The 27,742-nt window shown below is 40.6% G+C and overlaps 1 protein-coding gene across 2 annotated transcripts in view; it reads right to left on the reverse strand.

The window, feature by feature from the left end:
- Positions 1-24,778, reverse strand: part of LOC117443940 (C-Jun-amino-terminal kinase-interacting protein 1-like) — a 61,027-nt gene extending 36,249 nt beyond the window's left edge. Inside the window, exons 1-3 of one of the 2 annotated variants that reach the window (XM_071206332.1) lie at positions 24,646-24,778; positions 17,923-17,979; positions 8,772-8,883 (exon numbers count right to left, since the gene is read on the reverse strand). In XM_071206332.1, the coding sequence (XP_071062433.1) occupies positions 8,772-8,883; positions 17,923-17,979; positions 24,646-24,725 (249 nt within the window). In that variant the 5' untranslated portion in view covers positions 24,726-24,778. The remainder of the gene's footprint in view (positions 1-8,771; positions 8,884-17,922; positions 17,980-24,645) is intronic. The other variant, XM_034079727.2, reaches the window with a different exon arrangement.
- Between the last annotated feature and the right edge of the window lie 2,964 nt (positions 24,779-27,742).

The raw sequence follows: 27,742 nt of genomic DNA on the forward strand, positions 1-27,742 counted from the left end.
ATTTTATCATTTAGAAATGAATAAGGAATAATGTAGTCAGTGTGTCTGTTTTCAATATGATAATATAAGGCAGTCCAGTATAAGTATCTGTTTAGTAAATACAGCATAGTGGTAATGTCTGGGTTTCTACACTCACTTAATGTTATTGCCCATTCTTTCCGACCCCACCCTGACATATGACTTATTCAGCCATGTGCACATGACAAATGGCTGCTAATCAAATCGTTTCCCCCCTGCACACATACATGGAAGCACTCTCCTCCACAGCGGTTTGGATAATGCATGTTGTCATGTCATGTCTCTGAGGAACATCACATCTCTTTAATGTTTCGTTCTGGACTTCAGCTGCTCCACATTAGCCCTTCGTAAGTATGGCCATGTGCAGATACATTAGGGAAATCCATATTTTTCTCTCTGTTTTGAGAGTCTATGAACAACACATTGAGCCTGTTCAACGAGGATTTGAACTAGGGAGTGAAAGCCCCTTTAGTGCATTCATCTATGTGTTCCCACCAGATCTGAGGAGCTGCAATGATTCAATTAGACTAAACAAAATACAACTGCTTTGTCTGAGAAGTGAAACGGAATCCTGGTGCTTTTCTTCCTCTCTTTCTTCTTTTTCTTAGTCATTAATTGTTGTAATACTTCAATGTTTTAATAATTGTTAAATATTAGAGTTTTAAAAGAAAAATAATGTAATTGAAAAATGCCCGAAAAATCTACAGCATGACTTTTATTTTAATAGATATAAGCATACGGATAAGGAGGATAAGGATATGCTTAAAAGATCTTTATGATTTTTTTTAGGAAAAATGCTCTATAGCCTTATATTGACACTACAGGCAACTAGTGCTTGCTTACTTTGTGAATGAATCCTATAGTTTAACTGTTTGCATCATCAATGGTGTGTGTCTGACAATGGAGTTTAGCACTGCTATATCTGCCCAAGTAGTTCCTTGACTGTAGGAAATAAGTACTATCCACTAATAATGGATGTTAGTCAACATTTTTACGTTCTACCGAATCCAGATTTGAAAGTTCCTGTTCTTTGGGAAGAGGTTCTTTGCGTGATTGTGGAAAAGCTTCATCAGAAGAACAGGGGCAGGGATAATAGTGATACAAACAAAAACTACAGAGGGTGATCGTCTTTGGAGCTAAATGTTGTCTTTTTATGAATGTGGTATCTTTGAAATCATTCCTTATTTTTCAAGGATTAATCCTGTGGATAAAGTGGGGGTTCATAGTATTTTCTTAGATATATTTTCATTGTTGAAAAAGGCCACTAAAGCTGTAAGTAACACATTTGAAAGTGATGATACAGTCGTTTATTTCGTAGTCTATGTTGTTGTACATACATATAAAACACTCCATCAAAAGGAAATTGCTAATGTGATCAGACCCCAGTTCGACCTTCAGCCTTACAATAAACACTATGTCTGTGTCAATTAGGAAATGCCCTATGACAACTCCATATAAACCCCTGGACACACACACACACACACACACACACACACACACACACACACACACACACACACACACACACACACACACACACACACACACACACACACACACACACACACACACACACACACACACACACACACACACACACACACACACACACACACACACACACACACACACACACACACACACACACACACACACACACACACACACACACACACACACACACACACACACCACGCCTGTCTGGAGTGAGTGAAGCTCCTAAAATGTGAGCGTCCATTATTAATGTATCCTGAAATTCCCCTGGGGTAATGAGCTCACTGATGAAGTCACCACTCTGTGCGTTTGTATACATATAGAGAGGGCTCTGCATAAAGTGCTCACAACCCCCTACCCCCTATACATGTCCTGCAGCAGAACCACCTGCTCATGCATTCATAAAGTGGTTGGTCCGCTAACAAACACTGTGCAACTTTGAATGGAAAGCAAGGATAAAGCTGGGTCTCTATTCCATCTGAAATATAACAGAAGTAGAAAGAGCTTCAGTATTCTATTATTTTCAATTTCTAAACACTCTGAGGGTAATGCATGTCTTGCAAGAAAAAGTGAAAAGACATTAACAGAAAGAAACACTCAGAAATACAGCCGACCTGTGAATTTTAGTCCAATGTCAACTTTTCTTCTAGCTTTTGACCAACTCAAGATGTGTTAATCTTTAGATGCAGATGTTACACTTTTGCTATCTGTGAGCTTGTTAGCTGAAAACTGATCCCTACAGTTTAATGTGGCCGCCCGGTCCAACATTACCTGTAGGACTAGAATATGCGTACAGTTTATTTGTAGTTGCAGATATGAAAATGAGACCTTTACGTTGAAGGGATTCTTATGTTAGGGTTAAGCAGAAGAAAAAAACTAAATGAAAATAGCAGCAATTAAGGAAATAAACACTGATGTAATTTGTTGTTGCTTTTCATTTTGTTTTCAGCAACAAGAACCTCCATCTGGTGGGATTAAATGCTTATGAAACAGTCATTGAGATTATTCTGCAATTGGCTTTAAGCATTATGTTCAACAGTTTTCTCAGCCAGCATTTCTTGAGCTAATTGGAGACTCAATGCGGGTCTTTAATCCTCGCGTCATTGTATCTTTCAGACTATTGTGTCACCAAACACCTCTGTCATTGTGACCATGACCTTCAGAGTTTCCATCTTCCTCCTGCTGGCTTATAATAATAATTCCTTATATTTATTATAGCGCTTTTCCAGATGCTCAAAGCGCTTCACAAATACACATTACACATACATGCAATGGTCATGTACTGTGGACAATACCCACAGGAGCAAGTTCAGGTGAAGTGTCTTGCCCAAGGACACAACGGCTTTACAGATGCAGCAGCGGCTGGTTTCACCCCTTGATCTGATGATCATTGCACAGCGCACTGCGCCACACCGTCCATCTTCACGCCTCAAAGTCATCGAGGCGCTTTTTACAAGTACACATTAGTATCATACATGTACATACATGACAATACCCACAGGAGCAAATCCGGGTGAAGTGCCTGACACAGTGGCAGCAGGAGCGGGTTTCGAACTGGAGTTCCCCAGCACCGCCCTTGATCGATCAGATGCACAGACCACTGCGCCACCCGTCTCGTTATCTTCAACACTGAGGTGTCTGTATGAGCATAAAGATGCTATTTCCAAGATGTGTCTGATGCACATTTAAATGTTGAAAATGACTCATCAAGACTTCCAGTGGTATCCCTGGAGGCATTTTCCCCTGCTACTGTGGGCGAACATACATCAAAATCGATTAATCAAATTCATGTGGTTTTCTTCCAGTTAAAACAATTTCCCTCAAGTACATTTCATTATCAGTTTTTGATATGCTTTCTTTTTTGATATGCATATTCAATGATGAAGGTGAGTGCTCTGCCGATAAGATGATCAGCTGCAATCTGCCATCCCTCAAGGACCCAGAGGAGGGGAGGAAAGATTGTGTGCGACCCCTCCCATACTGGACACAAGAGGCTTGTTTGAGATGAGCGAGACCGACGCAGACCTGGGCAATTGCGATCGCCGTCTTGCTAGTGCGTTGCATGATGGTTAGTCATGTTGTCCGACTTGCTCTGGAGGCTCGCCTACATGAGACGTTGAAATCTCGCGGGACAAAGACGCCGGCAGCCTTGAGAGCGAGGTGGCGCAGTTTCTCTCCACAGGCTGCGGAAGCGAAATGCTTGATGGGAAACGACTCGCCGGTATCTCGAGCTGAGCGCTCATTGGTGGTTTTCACCACCTGCTGCTGATGAAACTCTCCAATTGGCTCGGCAAAAGTGTGTTGTTGTTTTCTGTCAGTTTTACCTCGCCACTTCCATTCACATTTTTCATCATTGTTCCACAATGTTTATCATCATGAAATTAATATCTATATATTTTATACTATGCTTGCACTGCTTACCGTTTTCATACTTTATATATATCTTAGCATATTCATACACACTGTTCATACTGCTCACAGGCTGATATCTAGTGTATTCATACCCCTCACTGTTTATTCATCATTCAATTAATTCTATATTTTATTCTGTCTATTGTGTACATTACTTTTCACTTCACTGCTTGTTGCACCTGGTTAGAAGCTAAACTGCATTTCGTTGTCTCAGTACGACAGTACCTGTAATCTGTGCAATAACAATACAGTTGTATCTAATCTAGAGCAGGAACAAATGTATTTACTTAGTACATATCTGACATTAACGATTATACACATTTGTGCATTCTTTATAAATGCAAACTGGTCAAGACCACTGACGGAAGTAGTTTTGAAAAGTAGTGGTTCTGTCTTTTACATGTAGGATTCAACCCCCCTTGTATTGATTTGTTGTAAAATGAACAGCCACTTGAGTTATTCATTTGTAGTGATATAATAATTGTGGGATTTCTATTGCATCCACTTCATCTGCAACGAAGAACGCCAACGCAATTCCCGCCATTGCAAATTGATTCAAGCCGACTCCGAGCTGTCCAACTTCAGGCGAGCTTTTTGAGAACTCCCCCGGCTGCAATCGGCTATTCTCGTCTACTTTCGAGGCGAGCCGCAGCTCATCTCAAACAAGCCTAAGATCTTTGAGCTGCTCCCCGCTGGCAGGAGGCTGCACTCCATCAGAACCTCCAGCCACAAGAACAGGTTCTTCCCATCTGCTAATATCCTCATTAACAAGGCCCGTGACCCCCACTGACACTGGCTCTTACCCTCTTCATAAACACTATTCTTTACATTAAAGGTCACCTATTATGCAAAATCCACTTTTTCATGTCTTAGAGGGGACACATAAACATGTGTCCCCTCTGTTTAAAGAGATTCTGAAAGTTTCAGGAAAAAAGATTCGCTCACTTTTTGTCCTGATCCATTTCTATAAAACCTGTCTGAAAATGAGCTGATCAGATTTTGGCCACTTTATGATGTCATAACGATATTTTGGCTTGTGTAACCATTGGCCAATCACCAACCAAGGTAACACAATATATGCACAGCTTTCCACTTAACATCCCAATACTGCAAATGTGTCATAGTATTTACCAAGTATTGAGTTTTATTTAACTGTATATTTAGATTATCTGTACATATGTTTCTACACTTTTAATTTTATATCAGTGTTTTAAATAGTTAGTATAGTATAGTAGTAGTATAGTATAGTATAATTGTTAGATTTGTTTGTCCTTTTCTTCAAATGTTTTTTCTCCTACTGTGTTAATAGCCGCTTTCACACCAAGTACAAATGAGCCGCTGACATCACTTCGTCTTCTTCTGCTTTGGGTTTACTGGCAGGCCGCAAACAACTTCACGGCGTATACTGCCGCCCAAAGTCCCCGGAGTTGGGGACTGGCTTCAGTGAAGCCTTCCGAGTAAATCGCCAGAACGCCGACACCTCCTCATCACTCCACTGCTCCCATGTTTTGTTTTGTGTTGCCATAAGTTATTCTCTCTCCATTGGTGCGCTGGGCTAATGCTAATGCTAATAATGCTAATGCCACAAATACAATGGCGGCTTCACAAAACTTTTCAGAGTTTTGCGGGGCGTGGTTTGCAATTCGCCCAGCCAATAGAAATTAGTAATTTGTTTGTACCACCTCTCTAGCAGGCACTACAAATTGGGGGTAAAAGTTCCCGGCACTACAGTAAGTACTCTTTTTGGTGTGAACATAAGGGGTACTAACGGAACTAAACGGGAAAAGTACGGGGAAAAGTACGGGGAAAAGTACTCCGGTGAGAACGCGCCTAATGTATGCAACATACACAACAAATCTAATTCCTTGCTTTGTAAACCTACTTGGTGATAAAACTGTTCATTCTGATTTCTGGTTCAATGTCTCTGATTCACAATTGCCTCCAGTAAAACACCAACTGCTGTTTGCAAAAGTGTTTGTTTAAAGCTTGATGGATAGCAATGGCATAGTATTGGCATAATACAAAGATATTCTCTTTGTGATGGGTAACAAAACAAACACAGAACGCAATCTGCATTTGATGAACAGACAAAAGAATACAATAATACTGACATATGATAGTAGGGGGGGGTACGTTATTGAGATCAACCAGCAGAGCCTGCTCTTTCCCTACAAAATACCTTAAGCTGAAATGTCCTTATACACCCTTCTTATACCCCGAAGCCAATCAGTTAGTGTTATGTTCTGAGACACTCAATGACACGTGTGGTTTATTGTTGTTGATGTCGCTGAGCAGTGTCTCGTGTTTGCAAGTCAAGGAGTAATTCTGGATTCTGATCTCTTTGATTCCGCTGCAGGTGGATGAGTAATCTAAATAAATATACAGTACAGTGTTTACCCCCTGCAGAGAGCTCCCACATTCAGTAATCTAGGCTATAATTAGCCCCCTGGATAGGAAGACAAAGCAAAGCAGAGAAAGAAGAAATACATGGATTTTAAACCTCGAGATATTTCCAGCACTCAGTAATATCTCTTCCTCATCTGTCACGTCACTACATCACTAAAACAATCAAATACCAGTCAACAAAATCTCTCATCTACTCGTAAAAATGACACTGAAAAAAAGCCCCTCCACCCTCCTGTTGCCTTGGTTACTGTAGCAGAGCTGAATGGAGGCGGAGGAGGTGGTGAAGGTTTCACTGGGAACAGAGCCAGAGAGATCTGACAGAATAATACATGTACCTCTGCTTATTTTCTCCCTCTCTACCTCTCCACATCCCCCCTCTCGTATATTGGCACTTCAGCACTCCAGTTTTTATTAATGGCACACTTATTTCCATCCCGATAAACTAGTAGGTGCTCGTGGGCCTAAAACTATATTCACCGAACAAGGAAAGTCTCCACTTCAGCCCCATTTCAGAGGACCTGAGAAAACAGTTAACGGCTCAAAGTGAATTATTCAGATGACTAGGATGTAATGGGGCAATCACATGTGATCAGACTCAAGATTTTTACTGAGCGGTTCTGTCACCATCATCAGGCCTCTCTGCCTCTGGGCTTTTTCCTCTGCTGGCAGGAAGCTGAATGTAGCAGCTGTTCAGCACAGACTGACACATACAATTTTATAAAATGAGCATAAGCATATAAGGTGGATACTCTGGGAATGTATTGTTCAGTAGTGTCTTTTAACTATTAACAAATCTGTTAAAATTGTTATACAAAATATGCTCTAGAGCAGGGATGGGCAAATGGGCAAATGGCAGCGGCCCCCCCGGGCTTTTCTTTTTTTACTTGTAGTACTGATACCGTCCACTAGTCCTAGTTATGTCGCGAGCTGCGTACATGATTTCGTTCGGCAGCCAAATACCGCAAAATAATCTGTGACGCATTTGTGTGTATTGTGTTTGTTTCCCGGGGAAACACTCACAAGAAACACTGGCTGTTGTTATGCCTGCTGTGACGTTAAGTTGCCTCTTGTAATTATGCCTTCAAAAGTTGCATTTATCATCTGAATTTGGCAAAACAAGTTTAATATTCTAAAAACCAAGACTTTGTTTATATGAAATCAGATGAAAACAAACTGTCACGGACCCTGCCGTGTTATCTATGATTACTATATGCTTTTCATTCATAATTTCAGCAGGAGGGAGGGGGAGCGGCGCTGAGAAACAGCAGAGTGCGGGCTGACAGGTGCCTGTATTGACATTCCCCTTATTGTGCGTCAGCAGAGACAGGCTACAAGTGTTTAGGTTCAAGTTAGACAACTAATGTCTGTGTTAGTGTTCATGACTTCATGTTTATGTCATCTTAATGGTTAATCTCAATGCACACATTTTCCGTGCTGTCCAATAGTTTAAAATAGTTTTATTCCACTGTTTAATAACCTGTTCAATACAAACATGCCACTTGTACAAATTAAATAACATTTATGTGAACTGATATTGTTAGTGAGCTTATTAGAGGATGTTCCCTGAAAGATTGTAAAAAGTAAATGAAGATGTCAGACTTAGTATATTTGTTAATAATTACATACAATACATGGAATTTGTGTGTGAGTTCCAAGTGAATCTGCGGCCCCCTGGTGGCCAGTAAATACAATATGTGGCCCCCACCACCATCCAAGTTGCCCATCCCTGCTCTAGAGCAACTATGTATTTCCTTTTTTACTTATAGGGGCTTATGTACAGAGTCAGCTAGTGCTCCTTATCTTTAAACAAAAATCAGTAAAACGTTTTTTTTGTGGACAGGAGTTCCTTTGACTGTGTCCAGTAGGTGCAAAAACCAGTGATAGGATTTAGTTTTATATTTCACAGACACTATATTAATCTCAGCTTCACGTGACATGAGTCAAGACAAGCAGAAACTTTGTGCTGCAATGATAAAGAGCAATGACGCCAAACCTTGCCAACGTTTGCACATCTTGCTGCTGCACTCAATTTTAACAATCAATGTTTGTAAGCCATTTTTCATAGTGCAACCACTTCAACATTATAGCAAAAATCATGGCACGGCCACTACAGCATGTTTGAATCATAGTCAAATGGGCTTACTAGATTTATTAATACTGCAACACTGGCACTTTCCCCCACCTAGTGCTCTTTGTGATCTATGCTAATATCTGTGTATGGACACTGAAAGCCAAGATCAATCCAGAAACACTGGCTGAAAAACACTTTACTCAACCCTCAGCGCTGATTTGAAACAGCTTCCTCCCTTGAGACTAGGATAGATGAAGCTGGAAGTCTAAAAAACCATTACAAATAAAGGTGATAGTTACATGATTGCTTGAAAAGTGTAGCCTATGTAATAAAACCTTGTGAGAAATATCTCGTTATGGAGGCAGCTCACCTTTATATCCGGGCCATTGAAGTTTAGGCTCACCCCGCACTCGTCCGTGATCTCTGTAATCTCCGACAGGTCGTCATCTTCAAATTCATCCAGGCTGATGTCATGGGTCAACCTGGATGAAGGGGAGGATTAGGGGGAGAAGGGGAAGGGAGAGAGATGAGGGAAATGAATCAGTGTTAATCCCTTAGCACTCGTTTAAAGCCACAGAATAATTTAAAATCTTAAATTGATCGAATTATCTTTCTGACAGGGTGGCTACTCCAGGCCAAATGTCACATACTGTATACGGGTCAAAAGCTCTGGACACAACGTTCAAAATAGTACTGTAGCTAAGAAATGATAAAGATAAATATTCACCAAATAAACTGTATGATACAGTCATTGTTTATCATATATGTCATAATTTAAATGAAATCTAAAATAACTAAATACAAAGTGTAATGTAGTCTATTCAACACATTTTAGTAACACCGAACCTGTTATTAAGTTTAAACATTGGCAACTATAGTCATGTTAGTAAATATGCACACGTTTGTTTACACTTATTTATAGTGGTAAACCATTTATTAAATGTGTATAAGTTATTATAGATGCTATCATAATATTACCATCTGTTAGTGTATAAAAGCAAGTAAATAAAGGATGGTATTATTCAAAGCCACTGGCAGCATTTCTGCGTCACAAGCAGTGGTATTTCCCTGGTCAGTGACAACGACAGATATCTGACTGGAGGGGGGGAGCCGTTGCTTCAGCATTAGCAGCCTGGATAAAGCTAAACACCCTGCAGTGGTGAGAAGCTGAATCAGAGGACTACTGGGAAATGCATCTTCACATTAACAGATCAATCCATAAGCTTACTGTAACACAACATGATAACAGGATCGAGGGCAAACTTGATGACAGAATCCAAACATTTTTGAGTGGCTTTCCCAAGATACAGAGTTAACATTTACACATGTAATTTTTTACATTTAAAATGTGTGTGTTGACAGAAACAACAGCACAGCAAAATTAGAAATGTATAATACAACATCATGTAGCAAGTAAAGGTAGCAGCCACAGTGTTCATTTAGAATGCAGTACACGGAATACATCAATAAACATATTGTTGATTTTACTACATTTTCTAAAACAACTAAAGTTGTCCATTCTCTAAAGAAACTGCGCTTTCAGCAGTCTTCATAGCTCCGGCTATATTTTGAAATAAAGTATATTTTTGGGTCATTGTTGTGATGAAGGTGGCTCCAGGAGTTAACTCATATTAGCCTAAATCAAAGAGTATCACCCTCTGGGGAGCATGAGGGGCTTAATTAGGGCCCGAGTACGGAGTGCTAGGACCCGACGGCGTCCTAGCACGAAGTGCGAGGCACCTATTGTTATTGGTGGGATTATTATTTTTCTGCCAGCGTTTCTTGTTTTTGAGACCTTTAGGACGCTGACAAAGTTGTATAATTTTGCATGGACGCCAGGACTGGTGAAAAATACATTATTCTGGAGTCAATGAGTTCAAATTGTCCAACGTGCTCGCTAGCGCCACCTATGAAAAACCCATTTCGGAATAAATTTACAAAGTCGCACCGTAACTCCGAATGACCTGAAATGTTGCACACATATCCGGGTGGACCTGCTCTACAAATAATCCTCTTGGAACCCTAAGCTCCGCCTACATTTGTCTTCTTCTAAATTAGCATAATGTTCAAAACAGTGAAATATTCACTTAAATTTCAATTTTTGTTTTGTTTATTATGATTGCACACATATTTCAAATTGCCTTCCATAAGCCCCGCCCCCCAGGAAGTCGGCCATTTTGAAATATGTGCGTTTTTCAGCCATTTTAAGCACATTTCTGCGGACTCCTCCTAGGGGAATGATCGGAAAAATTCCAATCCAGGACAAGTTCAGCCCATATCCAATGTGATGCTAAATTGTGAAGGAATAGTCGATCGCTCAAACGAGGGCTTCGTAAGCAAATGGAGAACTTTCCATTTTTGACGATTTACATGTCACAAATTACTCCAAATTACTCCAAACTACTCACGTATAGTTTTTCCAATATTCACGAAACGCTGTATACATATTGCTATTATAATTGCACACATATTTCAAATTGCCTTCCATTAGCCCCGCCCCCCAGAAAGTCGGCCATTTTGAAAAATATGCGTTTTTCATGCATTTTAAGCACATTTCTGCAAACTCCTCATAGGGGAATGATCGGAACAATTCCAATCCAGGACAACTTCAGCGCATATCAAATGTCATGCTACATTGAGAAGGAATAGTCCTTCGCTCAAACGGGAAGCTCGTAGGCTAACGGAGAATGTACAATTTTTGACCAATTATATGTCAGATAAGCCACTGAGGCCTGCCTGTCTGCCTGGCACATCAACTCTCACACACACACACACAAAAACAAACAAACAGACACACAAACACACACACACACTGTTAGTCCAACAACACCCTTTGCTGGCGACATATTCATTACAACAGACCCCTATACACTCCCTAACCCTAACGTTTATTTGTAGATATCTCCTAAAGCCTACAAATAAAGTGTGAAATGTAGGCCTGTTACATTTATTATTGAGCAATATATATTATACACACTGTTCTGCTTTCTGCACTGACCTCAGCAGCTGTTCTCACTGTAACATCACCTAACATCCAGGGGACATGTGATTAGTGAGTAAACAAACGGTAAAGGGCAGAAAGTCTGATGCACATTTGATCATCTCAAATAACTTATAATCACAACGGGAACAGTTTGCAGAGCTGTGCTTCGTTGACAGAAGTCCAGCCATGCGTCACACCTCTTTTAAACATCACTGTTGGCTGAAATCGTCTCAGGAGAATACTTCAGTGTACCCTCGGTTATAGCTCCTCTAGAGACACACCTCTCTCCTCCAAATCAGTGTATCCTCGGTTACGGCTCCTCCAGACAGCCTCCTCGATAATCGAGACATTTGTTTTCCTTCGAGACGGCGCACTGACATCCGTTTCCAGGTTGCTGCCGGAGGACCTGGGAGTCTGGGACGCGAAAATTATAGAAAGGAGAAACGGCTCATTTCCCAGGACTCGCGCGCGTCTGCTTGACGCCGGGACGACCGGCCGCCCTCCCCGACAGGCGCACGGACGCGAGGGCCCGCTCATCACTGCGCGCACAAGTGCGACCAGAGTTTTAATTAGGTTTGTTATTTGTGAACATTTTAGCATTTCATTGATGCTTGATAATTGGCAGTGTAACCAAAAACGTTTGTGGGTTACAATGGAGACTGGGAACCCTTGGAACAAGGAATATCCAGTGTAAATGTCATCCAACCAGCCTGTTGTTGAAACTCGTGACAAACTGATGCAACCTACCAGAACAAAAGACAGCTATAACACCAAGGACCTCAATAATGAGCACACCCCTGTCAAAGCAGAACAATCCTCTCAGTTCAAACTCTACATCAGGTTTCTACCAGCATATCAACAGTTCTGGTAACTTCATGTACCGCATCCAAATGTATGTCATTGTGCACATTGAAATCTGTTTTGCAGGGAAGAACATGAGTGTTTGCTCTTGCAGCAACCCTGAACATCATTCCAGTGTCAACCCGGGAAATGTACGGTCCTGATGTCCGTGGTAGGATTCAATTAGCTTTCAGTAAACAATGCCTCGCTTTTCCCCATCTGTAATTATGTCCGCCTGTTATCTCTTTAGCCTGCAGCCTCCTGGGCGTTACAGACAGAGGAGCAGGAAGATGTTATTAGAGGGATGAAGAGAAGATGGCAGTGATCACAAGGAGCTTAAAATCAAGCTGTCAGGGAAACCTGGTGAACTTGGGAAGCTGTGATCCTCATATTGTTGCATGAAGCTAATGTAATTTCATTTCTGGCTACATCAACACTGCAGATGTCTCATGTTGCAAAATGACGCACAGCTGTGGCCTTCTTTAGCACTCACATTTTGGAATATGGGGGTGAAGCATCTGTTTATGTCTATAATGAGGCCCTAAAGGAGGCAGGAAAGAAGGGCTGAAGGTTGGAGCAAGAGAAAGTAGAGAAGTCCATCGGTATGGAATAAATGATCTCAAATGGGAATACACATGATAGAAAGAGAAGAAACATAGAAAGAAAGATATGAAGAAATCAGCCGGTGGATCATGCACCTTCAATTCTGCATGTGAAAAACCGGCAGCATCACTGACCATTTAGGTTTTAAGTGACAACAAAAAATGTGGAGCAAGGCACCACCAAATGCTGAACAACACATTTTTAGCAAACCAAAATAACTGAAAACAAAATAAAGGGTTAAAGTTCGGTCTGTTTTACCCTGATTGAAACAAATTTACAAATTAAACATCATGCCGAAATTGAAGAAGCCTTTAAACTTTGAGACCATTAACCCAATAAGAATATGGTGATGTGTGTTAATCAGCGACTGAAATAAGTGCCAACAAATACATGTTTCTCTCCTGATTGAGAAAGTATAGTTAATCTTATTTTTAGAATATTGTATTTGGGACTAGTGCATTTTTGGTTTCTACCTTTATAGGCAAAGGTACTGTATCATGATGAATTAAGCATTTACAGAGAGAGTCATAGTGGTTCTATATCTTCTATTTTCCATTTTTTCAATTGAAAGTTTAATCCTTTGCAAATAATTGTACTTATTGTGTTGTAAAAATATATGTCAAGAGACTCTAATTTGTATTTCAGCATGTTTATTTTCTACTTTTTTAATGCTATTTTCTTTCTATTTGAGATGTTTACATTTTGGATTGTTTATTTGTAGTCTTTTAATTTCTCTCTTCTGCAACACAAACATTTCCCAAATTGGGATCAATAAAGTACTTTGGATTCTTATCTTATCTTATACAAGCACCCCGAAAATGTCTCTAGCTTATATTGTTTTAGGCCACCTAACATGATCAGCTCTGAGTAACAACATGTGGCTTTACATTTAGCAGTGCTCCTGTGGATGCTCACTCACTTGCATCGCTTACTTGCACCCAATGGAAGGGAGCCATCGTTAATGTTATTATTTTCACCGGTGCTTCTGTTTTGACAGGCCAAAATGTCTGCTGTGAAAAGAGTGCATTGTATAGGCTTTGGTCTGGGGACACTGCACCACTTTTAAATAAAGAAAAAAACATTGGCTTATCAGTTTACTACAATGTAATGTATTACAACAACACAGACAAATGCTTGGTAGAGGAACAAAATCAATATGCTCCTGAGCATGCCCCTTATCAGCATCACTTACAGGAAGGAGGAGGGAAAGGTGGAGGAGAAAAGAGGAGAGAAAGGAAATGAAAGGACAGGAGAGATTGAATGCCAATCAGAGTGCAAACCAGCCATAAGCATGTCATTTATGTTGACCCTTTTTATGGAGGCTTTGACCTATAATTGTCGCTTCACAAGGACAAAAGGAAGAGTCTAAAGAGTGGTGAACAAGAGGTGGGAGGAAGATGTCCTGACTTCAGATCAAACCCAGAGGAAAGTACAAATAGAGGCAGAGGACAGTGAGAGGAAGGAGAGAGTCATGGGGACACGGAGGGAGGAGGAAATCAAGTGCCGGGAGATAAACCACCTGGGCAGGACAGGGTGACCCCTTTGCTGCACTGAATTGTGGGTAAGGAGGGATGCAGACACCGGAAAAAAACACACATCAAGGAGCAGGTGTTACAGGGTAGGTAGTGTGTACAATGCAGAGCACACTCTCATTAAACAAGCTGTAAGGGCGCATCACCGGGGAAACACTTTGGTAGTTTTGTCTTAAAGTATAACATAGATTCTCTGAGCGTTTGATCTCTCACCTTTTTAACACATTTGAGTTTTTTTTTTAGTTCCCACAATAGTGGAATAAATGTAATTCCTGAAACCACTTGCATATTTATAAAGATAACATGATTCATTTGTAAGTTTATGTCCATATCACAGCAAAACACCTGTTTTCTATTCATTTCTATTTGATTTACATAAAAAGGAAAGAAATAGAGAAAGACACCTGGCCAAAAAAAGTCAGGTTCAACTTTATATGTATTCATTCTGCAGATCTCTCCTTTATTCATACAGTTGTTACCTTGCATAGCCCAAAGTGCAGCCACAAGGACATGATCCATCACCTGCCTGCCACTTACAACAATGTTATTGAGTTTAAAGAGAATCCAGCCGACAGAAGCACTGCAGCTGTGGACGGTTTCAAAACTGTGTGGGCAGTCTCATTATATGATAAATCCCACCAGTATATCCTCCATAAATACACTCAGTTGCTCTGCTACACCTATATCTAAGACTAAAACAATTTACAGTCAGAAAATCTAACTCTATGAAGGTTATAATTGTTAAGTTTTAGAGCGGTGTCGATGCAACTGAATGGTCATTTTGGAGGATGTAATCTGTGTTGCTGTTGAACTGTATTGCACTACAGAGAGCTTTTATTTGATTTAACCTGTCCTCACTGATCAAAATGGGATGGACGAAATATACTTTGATGAATCACTCAAGAAGCATTTGTACAGTACCACTCCAAAAGTTTCAAAGCTCTCTACCGAAGTGTGAAGACATCCTAAACTTCTGTTGAGACTTGACCACTACAATGGTGTCCTCTTAAAACTTTTACGTTCCACTTTTATAATGGATGTTGGGTATTTTTGCATTGAGTTTTGATAGACAGTAAAGATGTTGCCTGGGAATATGAAAGGGGACTGGCTTCCACTCGTCACTCTTTTGCATATCCCAATTACAAACCAATCATTTAGAACATCCAGAACCCTAAATATGGTGTTAGTCTCCTTTGGGATTGTTTTCTGTACGATGTAGTTCCTTTATCTCACTCACAGAGCAATGCAGGCTGACTCAGCAGACTGGCTGGGCTATCCAGGTCAGAGATCCCTGTCCCACATCTACTATGTCATCATCACTGAAAGTGAGACGCAGCAAATCCTTTGGACTGTAGTAAAACCAGACTGACACCAATATCATCACTTGGAAACTGTTTCCTCACTACAATCCAGGCACATCTAACTTAGACTTACAGTAAAGGGTTATAGCTTGTTTAAAAGATGCAGACATTTTTCAGAGTACATTATTATACTATGAATTCCCTCTTGAAAACTTTATTATGGGTTAGGGTTAACAACTTTCATTCCAATTCCGCATGGATTTTTGGGCACATAAACACGATTGGAAGGGTTTCAGGTAAATATAAAAAACCTCAATGCTGACTTGGATTCTTAACAAAGTATTTAAAGCAGCCGAAGCATAACCATACAACTGGTATTCATGCTTAAGTTGCCAGTAATGAATAACATCCATCAGCTGGGTGCTTACCATCGATTTATGAGTAAAGGACTTGAGATTAAACGCGCTCTGTGCTCAGCTTTTGGTTTCAGTACATAGTCCCGATGTGGAAACTAAAAAGCTATCATTTTCCATTTTTTCATGTGATAAAACGACACATTCAGTAAATGACAGCTTCTAGTTTCACAGTTGTTTTAGGAAAAGTTCAAAGTGTATTGCAATGCAGATGGCATGTGTGTCCACATCCTAATACAACACTAAACACCATAGACCAATGCCAAAGCCACTGCAGATGAACTTGAGATTACTTCTCCAATTACCACTCAGTACCAGGCAATCATAGTCAGCTGAGAAGAACCTGAATATATCCTAACATGTAAAACATTTTTCCATAAGACATCAATGTCTCTTTCAATAATTTCCCTTCTAATGTGTCCTAAGCCTTAAGGTTTGTTTAATCACGTACTATAGTGATTGTAAGCATACATGATCATTTTCCCACTTCTAATTAACAGTAGCTATGATTATCAATTGGACTGTGAGAGCACTTTTCAAAAATTCCCTGCAAAAACATGACGCAGACATGATATATGTGTGGTGAAAGGACAGTATGAGGGCAACAACACTGCAGGATGGACGTTTCAGTTGGTTTGGCTGAGGATTTGGGATAAACTCCTGCGTTGTTCTGACAGTGGGGGGTGACAGGCATCCTACTTGCTTGTTTCTGTCTCCCCGGCCTGTCTCTCTGCGTGTGTTAATGAAGGACAGCATGACCTCACGCTCTAGCCATGAGGGCCCCGGCCAGCTCATTAGCCTTTATTTGAATCCACCAATGATACATTAGTGGCGTATTCATCTACTGCTTGCTTGCAAATGTTGACCTGCAGTTTTGTGTTCACATGTAGCATGCAAGGTCAAGTAAAGAGAAGGGTCATATGTATCAACAGATTGTATCCCAAAAAACTGGGGCCGACAAGTTGCAACACTTCCTACTGCAAACAAAAAAAAAGACAGTTCATAATGGAAAAAAATACGTGCTGTGGTGAAGGCAGGAAAAATACTTCTTGTGTAAGAAATTTAAGCGAAAAATGCAACTTAGCTGCTAATTAGACACCAAAATCCCCCTATAGTAATAACAACATCAGATTATTTCAGCCATATATTTCTTTTATTTATGTATTGCAATCTTTTCTAGTAAAAGTTAGTAACACAACTCATTTAGCATTTGCCTTTCTGTTGCCATATTATAGCATCACATGACTAGCATCTGTGCCGTGCAGTTTTGAATCAATCCCCTCCCACACCACACACATTAGCTCACAGTTGAGTCGCCACAGTGGACGCATGTACTGTATACCCCTTTCCCCCCCATTTCTACCCAATAATGTACACCCTTACTGCTCCCACTGAGAGATAACAAGGCTGAATGTTGTCGCTCATTCATCCGATTTGTCCTGCTGCATGGACAGGACCAGGACAAGCACCCCCCCCCCCCATAATCTTCATAATTGCACTGTATGAAAACAAACTCAGAAAAACAAATACTTCAAATACTATATATACGTTGCCAGTGCTGTCACAACACACACAACCCAGCAGAAAGTGTGATGTTTCCTCCCCTGTGTCACTTTTGTAGTCCTATTTTTGGCCAACATACACCATGCTCCACCTCTTTTCTTTACAAAGACACACACAATACCCACCATCCTTCAAGGGCATGCCTATCCTGAGCTTCATAATGCAAGGAGACGACATACTGCAAGAAGAAGGCATGTTAGCAGTACTACACTCACAAGGTCACACACAGCCATGTTGCTGCAAGCCGGTAAAAATAAAACAGGGAATAACGAGAGAGGCACCCTACCATTTCTCCCACTGGTCCTCCATCCAACCCTCTTCTCCTTCCCCTCCCGAGTCCATACTGTAAGTGAGAAGGGCATCCACAGCTGAGAGGAGAGGAGGAGGAGGAGGAGGAGGAGGAGGAGGAGGAGGAGGAGGAGGAGGAGGAGGAGGAGGAGGAGGAGGAGGAGGAGGAGGAGCAAGGATGTTAGAAAGTGAAGAATGAGGGAAGACGAGAGAGGGAGGGAGGGAGGAGCGAGCAGGAAGAGAGTCGGAGGAGAGGGAGGAGGGGTGCAGCTCCTCAGGGTCGATGCGAGAGGCGTCCGACTCAGAGCTGCTGCTGCCGCTCATCCACAGGAGAGAGAAAGGAAGAAAGGGGGGAATTATTTAAAGCAGACGAGCTGAATCTGCCACAAAGGAGCAGTGTTATATAATCCACTCCTCTCTCTCCCTCTCTCTGGTGTTTACTCCGTCCTGTGGACATCAGATTTACAAAGCCACCTCAAAAAACTGCTATTAGCAGAACATCCTACACCACGGCAAATAGGAGTAACACCGGCACAAGAGGACACTCCTCCGTCACTGTCTCTCTGCAAAACACAGGCGTGCTAAATTATTCATGAGGTCCCATTGATCATAAGACTCTTAATTTCCTCTTCTCTTTCTTTCTTTCCATTCATCTTCCTAAAGGAAAATGCTGGTGTGTCACAGAGAAATGTCTCAGGTCTGGCAACATGGCATCATTGATAAAAAAGATCCCTGACAGGGTATAAAACACAAGGAGTCAAAACTTGACGTGTGGTAAACAAGCAAGCATTCTATCCAGATTATCTAAATCACTAATTTGGAGTTAAAAGCCAATCCAATATGTTCTAATACCTCAATATGCAGGGAAATTGAATTCACAACTTAAAGCCATGGCTCATACTTCAACTAGGAGGTAGTCTTATAAACTGTGATGGATGTTTACAACAGACACTTTGTGTTTATGTTCCTTTTGTAAGTCCAACTGTGTTCCAAACCCTTAACTGAACGAGTGGCAGAACATTGGGTGATCCTACAATAATAAGGAATATCTTGTCACATACTGGAACCACCCTTTAGGCTGCCCTGGTCTTTGCTTCTCTAGGCAGGTGGAGCATCTTCATCTCAAAATCAATGAGTGTCGAATTGTGTGCATGCCGCACGCAGTGAACTGTACAGTCCACCCTGCTGAACTTAAAGCCTTCCACCAGCAGGCCAGAGCATGTGCCCTGTATGCAGGTTAGAACCTTTATAAAGAAGCATCTTGCTCATTTTAGCCACCAAAGGCTTCAAGAGTAAAAGAGAGAAAAAAAGGGTATTAAAGATTGCTTAAAGTGAGCAACAGATTTTGATAAAAGCTCTTTTTTATATTTGAATCAGTACATTATTTTGCCCAAGTGGATTTTGGTCCAAAACTGAAGGAATTCAATGCATTCCTCCACTATCATTTTACAAGAATATAATAGATGAGAAGTATTTGCTACTAAGCAATGATGCTGATTTTCTACCCCCCAGTTGCAGTTTAAATCAGAGCTTGTATAGTTCTAAAATACCAATGTATTGGGCTTTTTGTACACTCTGAGATGCAAACACAGCCATATGGCCATACAGCACGACCATGGCCAGAGCCTATATGGAGCTTTCACACACACACACGACAGAAAATCTTTAACACTTCCCCCTACAAATGAAAGATGTGATAAAACATGCTGAAGAAAGAAGAACAATAAAACACAAATAATGCACACTGAGTGCTGTTCAAATGATGCATGATGGTCTCAAGAGACAGAAAGAAAGAGATCATGTATCAATTAGTCAGAGAAAGATTTTCTTCACATTGTGTAATGATTTATCGAATAAAACTCAACCGATAACATAGCTGCATATTGGCAAAAATCTGGCAATGCAATGCAACATTAAATCATTATATATGAATTACAATGTAATATTCTGAGATATATTATAATAGATACAATCTAGTTAATAGAAAACGGTGGTAGTATAAAGAAAGCACAGCTGAATCTTGTATCAATGTATGTGGTGATGTGTTTTTTATTACAATTTGTAATAAACAAATTATAAAGTCTCCTTTTACCTGATTTCCACAGCACTAATTCGATTTGTTGATAACTGAAACTTACACAACCTGCTAAGATGTTTCACATTAAAAGCATTCAAGCTAAATAAATCCCTCACTTTCTTGTAGGCTTTAATGTTGAGCTATTTGCAAGCTAGACGAGTGTCCACATTCACTATAAATCCTTTTTTTCATAAATATGTCAAAAGGTTGTCTCGCTCTTTTTTTTGTATTATTAAATATTAAGCTAATTTCATATATTATTTAAAATGTATGCACTATCCCTACACAAAATGTGAGGAGATTTTACATTTCAAAATATGTTATGGCATCCCAAGCTTTAAAAGCAGATCAGAATACATGAAAAATGTCTCACTAAATTCCGTTTTTTTTATTAAATATTTTTGTGAAATCAAGAAAAATAGGAAAACAGGCGTGTCGCTTTATAGAGAGAAGGTACTGCAAGCAGAGGGGGGGTGCCTTCAGGTGGAACGTGCCATGTCAGCAGAACCGAGCGGCAGCTGTAAATAATGAGCACGGGGGGGAACTGCAACCAGAGCAGTATCTGTCCACTCCGTCAGCTTGTACTGCCAGTGAATTTAGAATCAGCTCAATTAAAATGCTCTCTTTCTCTGAAGATAAAATACAACTAAAAGAAAACACAAGTCAAATCTATTGAAAAACCCTGAAATCTAGCTTTTCTGCCCACAGAAAACATCAAAGTTCACGGATGCAGTGAATCAGGGAAACCGACAATTCAAAATCTGCTTAACCGCCCGCCCTCTCCCGTCTCCCCCTTATCACTCAATCTTTCTCACATCCCACACCCTGTGAATCCATCTGCCCGAGCACATCTTGTCAGAAGAGTCGGATCGGAAGCAGTGAAAAGATGAGAGAGAAGAGAGAGGCTGTGTGAATGAGTGAGTGAGGGTGAGCAAGAGGGAGAGACCATGGACACTGCTGCACTTTCATGTTGATTATAGTGTTCTCACGCTTTAAAACATAAGCTTAATAAGTCAGATGTCAGAGTATCCTTTTTCTGAGTATAAAACAACTGCAGTGTAAGGACACTCCTCTCAAACCATTGGAATAATTATAATAAACCATGTTTTTCATTTGGATCAATACTGAACCGCATATTTGAAGAGTAAGCTTAGCCTCAACAGGGATCTCTGGTTTCACGAGATGTCCAACATATGTTCCTCATAATGCACTCAAAGATGAAATGCAATCCTACACTGTTGGTTGGCTGTATAGCAGGCGCACACACACAGTTAAAGTTAAACCCTGCTAATGTTAAAGAGTCCTCTGCTACGCCCTCTTGTGCCACAGATGATCAATGCAGTGCAGGAGAATTTAAAGATACAGTTCACCTAAACATACCATATGATATGAAATACAAATAATCCGTTTTTATTTGTCTAGCTCTGATTAAATGAAATTAGCAGACACATTTACAATACCACTTGCGCAGGAAAGCAGACAGCAGGTGTCACTAAATCCTGCTTCCCCATGTCCTGATGTCATATTCAATTGTAATTAGATGCATCATCTTTTAACCACTTCTTTGGTTAAGCTGAGAGGTCTGTTTTTGAGAACGTAGTCTGCATCACAGCTTTTCTATCATGATTTTGTACATTGTGTGAAATACTATTGTGTTTTTAATCAGTGGGGAATGCATGTCAGTGTAGATATGCTGTTGAAAAGTCTTTCTTGATCTCCGGCATGAACGCAAAACTGATGTTCAAATGCAGTTTTCAGCAAACTGCAGCACTTTACAGACGTGAACCCTGAGAACTGTCTCAGAAAAACACTATTTTTAACTCTGCTGTCGTCGCTCACAGTCAGTGTGAAGATCATTAACTGAACACACCAGCTGCTGCTCATCATGTTCTTCTTACATTGCTTTGTAACAGGAAATCAGGAATCAACATTTTTACGAGAACAATAGTTCAGTTACCAAATTATTATATACTGTATGACTAAGCAATGTTAATATTTAAGTACTGGTCTACTCAAAAATAATATAATGTTTAAAAACTGTATGTAGAAGGATGATTTTGTGACATCAAAACTAGTTTGATACTGATATTGAAGCAACAAAGTGTTTATTCACTGGTCAACCTAAGGATCAACAAGAAGTCAAATGTAGGCTCAATATGAAGATGGTAAATGAGCAGCCATGTTTTGCTCTTTTTATTTATTTTGAGACTCCTCAGTGCTTCACGTTAAAAACAACTTAGGTTATCTTTTAAACCTGATCAAATATAAAAGATGTATTTGTCTCATTTACCAACCTTTTTGTAAAAACCTTGTCGTACAGACTGTAGAAAACAATACTGAAATGTGCTGAACTCAAAAACTCACATGCCAACTTGTAACTCTCTATCGACATGACATGAAAAATGTAGGAGCCTCAAAACTGGGTTTGTTGAAACATGTTGAAAAGCTGAGGAATCACACAGTGTCTCAGTCACGGAATATCTCCACGCACAGAGCTGAACTGACGGCAGCAGGTTGGGGAGGGACGGAGGATTGGACCACAGTGGGTGGAGGCAGAGAGGGTGACGGAGGAAAACATGCCAACATATGGCTGCTCTGGGACCGAGCCAACGCTGGGGTTGTGGATTATCTGGCCTTGTTTCTCTAGCAGATTATACTCAGAAATATCAACACTGTGTGGTCTTCTACATCAATTCAAACAAGGACATTATGTGTTCCTGAAGTGTCTTTTAGCTGTTAAACACACAGTTTACATCCTTTATAATACTTGTTTAATTACTTTTGTAATCTATTGCCTTGATGTCTTTATCATTAACATTTTAATTTGCTGCCTAGCAATGTGTTTTATGTTAAACTGTTCATTAAAATAAGTTCTACCAACAACTAATACAAAAGATACATTAAGAGTTTGACCAACAGCTGATTCTCTAAAACATGTATGACTGATATAAGAAGACCTAGCTCCTGTAATGTTTAGCATTGTGTGTTTTTTTTATTTGCGTGCTTATACAACACTTAACTTACATTTAGAACATTTGTGTCATTAAGCATTGTGCAACTAAAATTGTTTCTTCTTTTGCTTTGTTTTGTTTGATGTTTTTATTGAGTAGCTTTGAGACACACAAAAAACATATTTATATATTCTTTTGTCAGACATATCAAAAACTGCAGGAGCGACTCTGAAGCCATGTGATGAAAGATTGTGGATCAGCCTGTTTGCAGCTCTGCTAATGAGACAGGGACTGACTGAGCCTGAGGATGAGGAGGGGGGGGGGGGGGGGTGCTGTCTCACTGGGGTTTTGATCACAGACCTCCATCCACTAAGTCATACCACTGCGGAATCACAGCTTCTCCTCAGGCAACATGGGCCTCTGTGTGTGTGTGTGTGTGTGTGTGTGTGTGTGTGTGTGTGTGTGTGTGTGTGTGTGTGTGTGTGTGTGTGTGTGTGTGTGTGTGTGTGTGTGTGTGTGGCACAGAGTGTGAAAGTATGTGAACAGCATGCAGCTAATCCCTGTGCTCAGCCCTCCAACATGTTGTTCATTTGACCTTTGAATTAGCTCTGATCACCTACCTGATACTTACTCTTGGTAATGTGTACTGTGGCTTTACAAACTGTTTTTTACTATTGACTAACCTATCAAGCTGTTATGCAACTCATGAATAATTAGTACAATAAAATGCCCATCACAAGTTCCTCATCATATACATTATTTAGGTAGCGTTTTCATTATGGACAACCGGCCAACAACTAGAAGAGATAATAAGATAAGATAATAGAGTCAATGCTAAAGTATTATCACACAATATTTGATAATTAAGTGAATATATTACTTCACAGTAGTTGATTTTCAAAAGTGACATTAGCACATTTACAGCTGCTAACTTTGATCTCCAGAATCACTCTTGTTTCTATTCTACAAACAAAGGTGCAGCTATAAAACAGTACCAAATAGTTTTTTCTTGTTTGTTTTGCCAAGATTGGTTATAGGCCACTATACAACACATATTGAAATGTGTCGCTTAACTTTACAGTGTACTGCATAGGCCAAATCCAAACACATCAGCAAACATTAGAATAAACAATAACAGTATTATACTTAAACATATGCAATTAATTAATCTAAAAGCAACATGATAAGTTTAATTCAGTTTGAGAACTGCTATTAAATATGAAGGAAAAAGGCTCGGAAGTTTAGTTTTACGAGTAACTATAGGAATATCACAAAAACAAAACAAGTTGTCACAAATCAGGTTCAAAATGATGCCATCGTAGAGGACAACTACTTTCACTGGGCTGAAAACATAGCAATACAAAGCAGAGCATAAGACCAATATAAAAAAATACAGTGAAAAGGATTACTGTTTGGAAAAGATCCCCAAAAAGTCTGCGACACATTGACGGACATATGGTTGTAGTCTAAACACACAGCTCGTTTCGGTCCTCCGGGAAGAGACACGCCCAACCCCTAAACATGCGGCTCAACAACACACTGCGACTTCAAACCGCAGAACTGAGCATTGCCAACGGCAGATGCAGGGACTGTAGCCGCCAGCAGCAGTACATCAGCCCGCAGAGCCGCACGGTCACCGTCCCATCCCTCACAGCCTCCAGCCCCCCCGGGCTCCCTCCGCCGGGGCGCTTACCTGAAGCTGGCCGGGGACTTCACCTGGATGTTGTTGCGGCCAAAGGGTGTGCTGAGTTTCCGCTTCTCTCGGTCCGCCATGCTGCCTTGTTACCATTCCTCCATTGGCTCCGAATGTGCAGCCGCCCAGCAGACACCTGCGGTCCCGCGATGCTGCGATACGGTGCTGCCTTCAAGGACTATGGGAAACATAGCAACTCAGCAGAACTTCGCAAAAATAACTACATTCTAGTGGAGGATTTGGAACATTTGTGTTTTGTTTGACATGTTTTAGTGCCTATGCAAGTAATTTTCCGGTCAATCATACATAATAGATTACACGTTTGTTGATAATAATACAATCAATAAAAATCCCGCGCTGTTCCGAGTTCGTTCTAATCTGTCAAAATGACGGACTGCTTTCAAAATCAATCAAAATCCGTAATACATGGAAAATATTCGGTTAACGCGACCTCACACATTGTTTTCAGGCCTATATCTGCTTTCAACCAGGGCCGGCTCTAGACAATTTGCAGCCCTAGGCGAGATTTTAGCTGGCGACCCCCCCCCCCCCCATAGAATATATAAAGAATAAATTAAACATCTCTACAAAAGACGAATACGCTACAAAAACAGAAACTTATTGACATAGGCAAAAAGGCTTCAAATGTATTCAGTATTGTATGAACATGTTTGAATTGGGGGATGGACGTCACATCCTCTAAGGGGGTCCGGGGGCACCCCCGGGAAGAAATGTTTGAACATTTTAAAGTAAAATGCTTCAATATGGTGCACTTTGAGCACACAATTACTACTAGATCTAGGGGGTACAACTCTAAAACACCCATATGAAAAAGATCAGTTAACAAAACTCAAATGAGTATGTGAACATAACCAATAACCTACCATAGCCAATAAATGTAACTTATTTTATTTTTGTTGTTCATTCATATCTTATTTGACCAAGTTAACATTCATGTATGTATTCATATTTGTATCTCTCCAGTTTTTAAACGATATTTTTGGTTTACTGTCCTATAGTATACATTGAACCCCCCCACCCTACACACAAATACAAAAACCACACTTGCGTTAGTTATAATTCAACAAACATCTTTTAATAAACAAGTAGCTTCAACAGAAGGAGTTATATAACTATTTTAAAGAACACTTAAGAACACACGTATTGTAATAATAAATAAATAAAATAAAATAAATGAAAAAATATTAACAAATACATAAAAACGATTTATACAAAAAAAGAACAATTACATTTCTGTTTTTGAACACACATATTGTAATAATAAATAAATACCTTACTGACTTGTTTTGACTCAGAATTGCACTCGTCTTGACTTCTTTGCTGCAAAGTCATCGATAACATCCTCATATGACAGCTGACTAGAAACATCACTGTTAATGCTGATGATTGCAAGTCCACTGAGGCATTATTGGACCATTGTAGACCTCATGTAGGTTTTAATTAGGGATGCTCCGATCGATCGGTCACCGATCGAGATCGGCCGATACTAACTCTCTACCGATCGATCGGTGCTCTCTAAACATGCCGATCGCGAGAGCCGATCGCAAGACGTAAAATACATGACACTTTTCTCTGTGTGCGGCAAAACAAGCTCGCCAAAATGGCTTCACCGGTCTGGCATTATTTTGAGGTGTCGGGAAAAGACAGTAAAATAGCGGTATGCAACGTGTGTGTGAAGCAGAAATCCTGCAGCTCCGCCCGCCGGACCGGTAAGGGGAGCGAAACACACAAGAGTTAGACCTAACACACTTAGCTATTTTATCTACTTCTGGAACAAGCTAAACTAGTTATTATAAATATATTTATTCTTCACTGTCGGGTCACTCATTACTGGATCAGTGAGCTGCATGAGATACTGACAGGCTGTCAAGAGAGAGAGAGAGAGAGAGAGAGAGGGGGAGAGAGGGGGGAGAGAGAGAGGGAGAGAGGAAAAGAGAGCGCTTCCGCTCATTTCTCCCGTGTTATTATCCAAAGTGAATGTAAACTTGAATAATGTACATCATTTGAATGTAATAATTAAGTTGATTGTTGTTTGTGGAAGCTCCAGTGAATGAGCCCCATTAACTGAGTTTAAACATCACTTTAAATGGAAGATTTAACGTGATGTTTAAATCTTCCATTTAGGCCCCGCCCACTCGATCGGATCGGCGATCGGTATCGGCCGATACTGATTCCAGCGATCGGTGATCGGCCCCGAAATTGGCGATCGGAGCATCCCTAGTTTTAATTAACATATTAGGATAAACCTCCCTCAGGTTCTTCCTTTCCAAGAACACCAACAGTTCCAGGGTGGTCATTGTGGGTGAGGGGAAAGTTGGAAAGTTCATCAGCTCCAGTGCCAACTCTTTTCCATCTATGTCTGACTGTCCGCCAGAGCTCAGGGTGTTGCTCAGTGTTTGACACTGCTTTGTCAGCTCGTTTCTGGGCAGTTCGGGGAAGTTGACAAGCACCCCAAACTTTGCCTGAACTTCTTCCAGGTGTTCAAAAAGCTCATTGAGGGAAGTGATGCAAACATCAACCACCCTGTTGAAAAATGTAACTTCCATATTTTTTAGGGCATTGGCCATTGGCTCATCAGGTGCTTCATAAGAGAACTGCCTCTTGGTTGACCTCAGCCTCTTCTCCTTGAGCATCCACATCCATGTTCTCACACATGTCTTTAGCACTGATCTGAGCAGAAGCAAATCCAGTGGCTCTGTAGTCTTCCAGTGTGGCCTTTGTCTTTCTCAGGAGGTCAACTGCGATGTCAAGTTGCATTGACACAGACTGCATGACCTTACTGACCTGTTTGACTTTACTGAGGATGTCGTACCACACCACAGTGCAAATGGAGAAGCGGTAGGACCCCACTTCCTCAGCCAAAGACTGTGCCTCTATTTTGATCATCATGTCAGTGGCCTTGTCCCTCACCTCCAAAAGTGCATCTCGAATATGTTGAGCCTGATATCGCACAGCTTCCACACTGTTGACCCGGCTCTCCCACTTCAGACCATGATTTCAAGGTAGTGGTGACATGGCTCTTCAAAATGTCCCAGCGCTTTGTGGATGCTGAAAACAATGTAAAAAGCTTTTGGTG

Source organism: Pseudochaenichthys georgianus, chromosome 3 (genome assembly GCF_902827115.2).
Source record: "Pseudochaenichthys georgianus chromosome 3, fPseGeo1.2, whole genome shotgun sequence".
In the NCBI taxonomy this organism is placed as follows: domain Eukaryota; kingdom Metazoa; phylum Chordata; class Actinopteri; order Perciformes; family Channichthyidae; genus Pseudochaenichthys; species Pseudochaenichthys georgianus.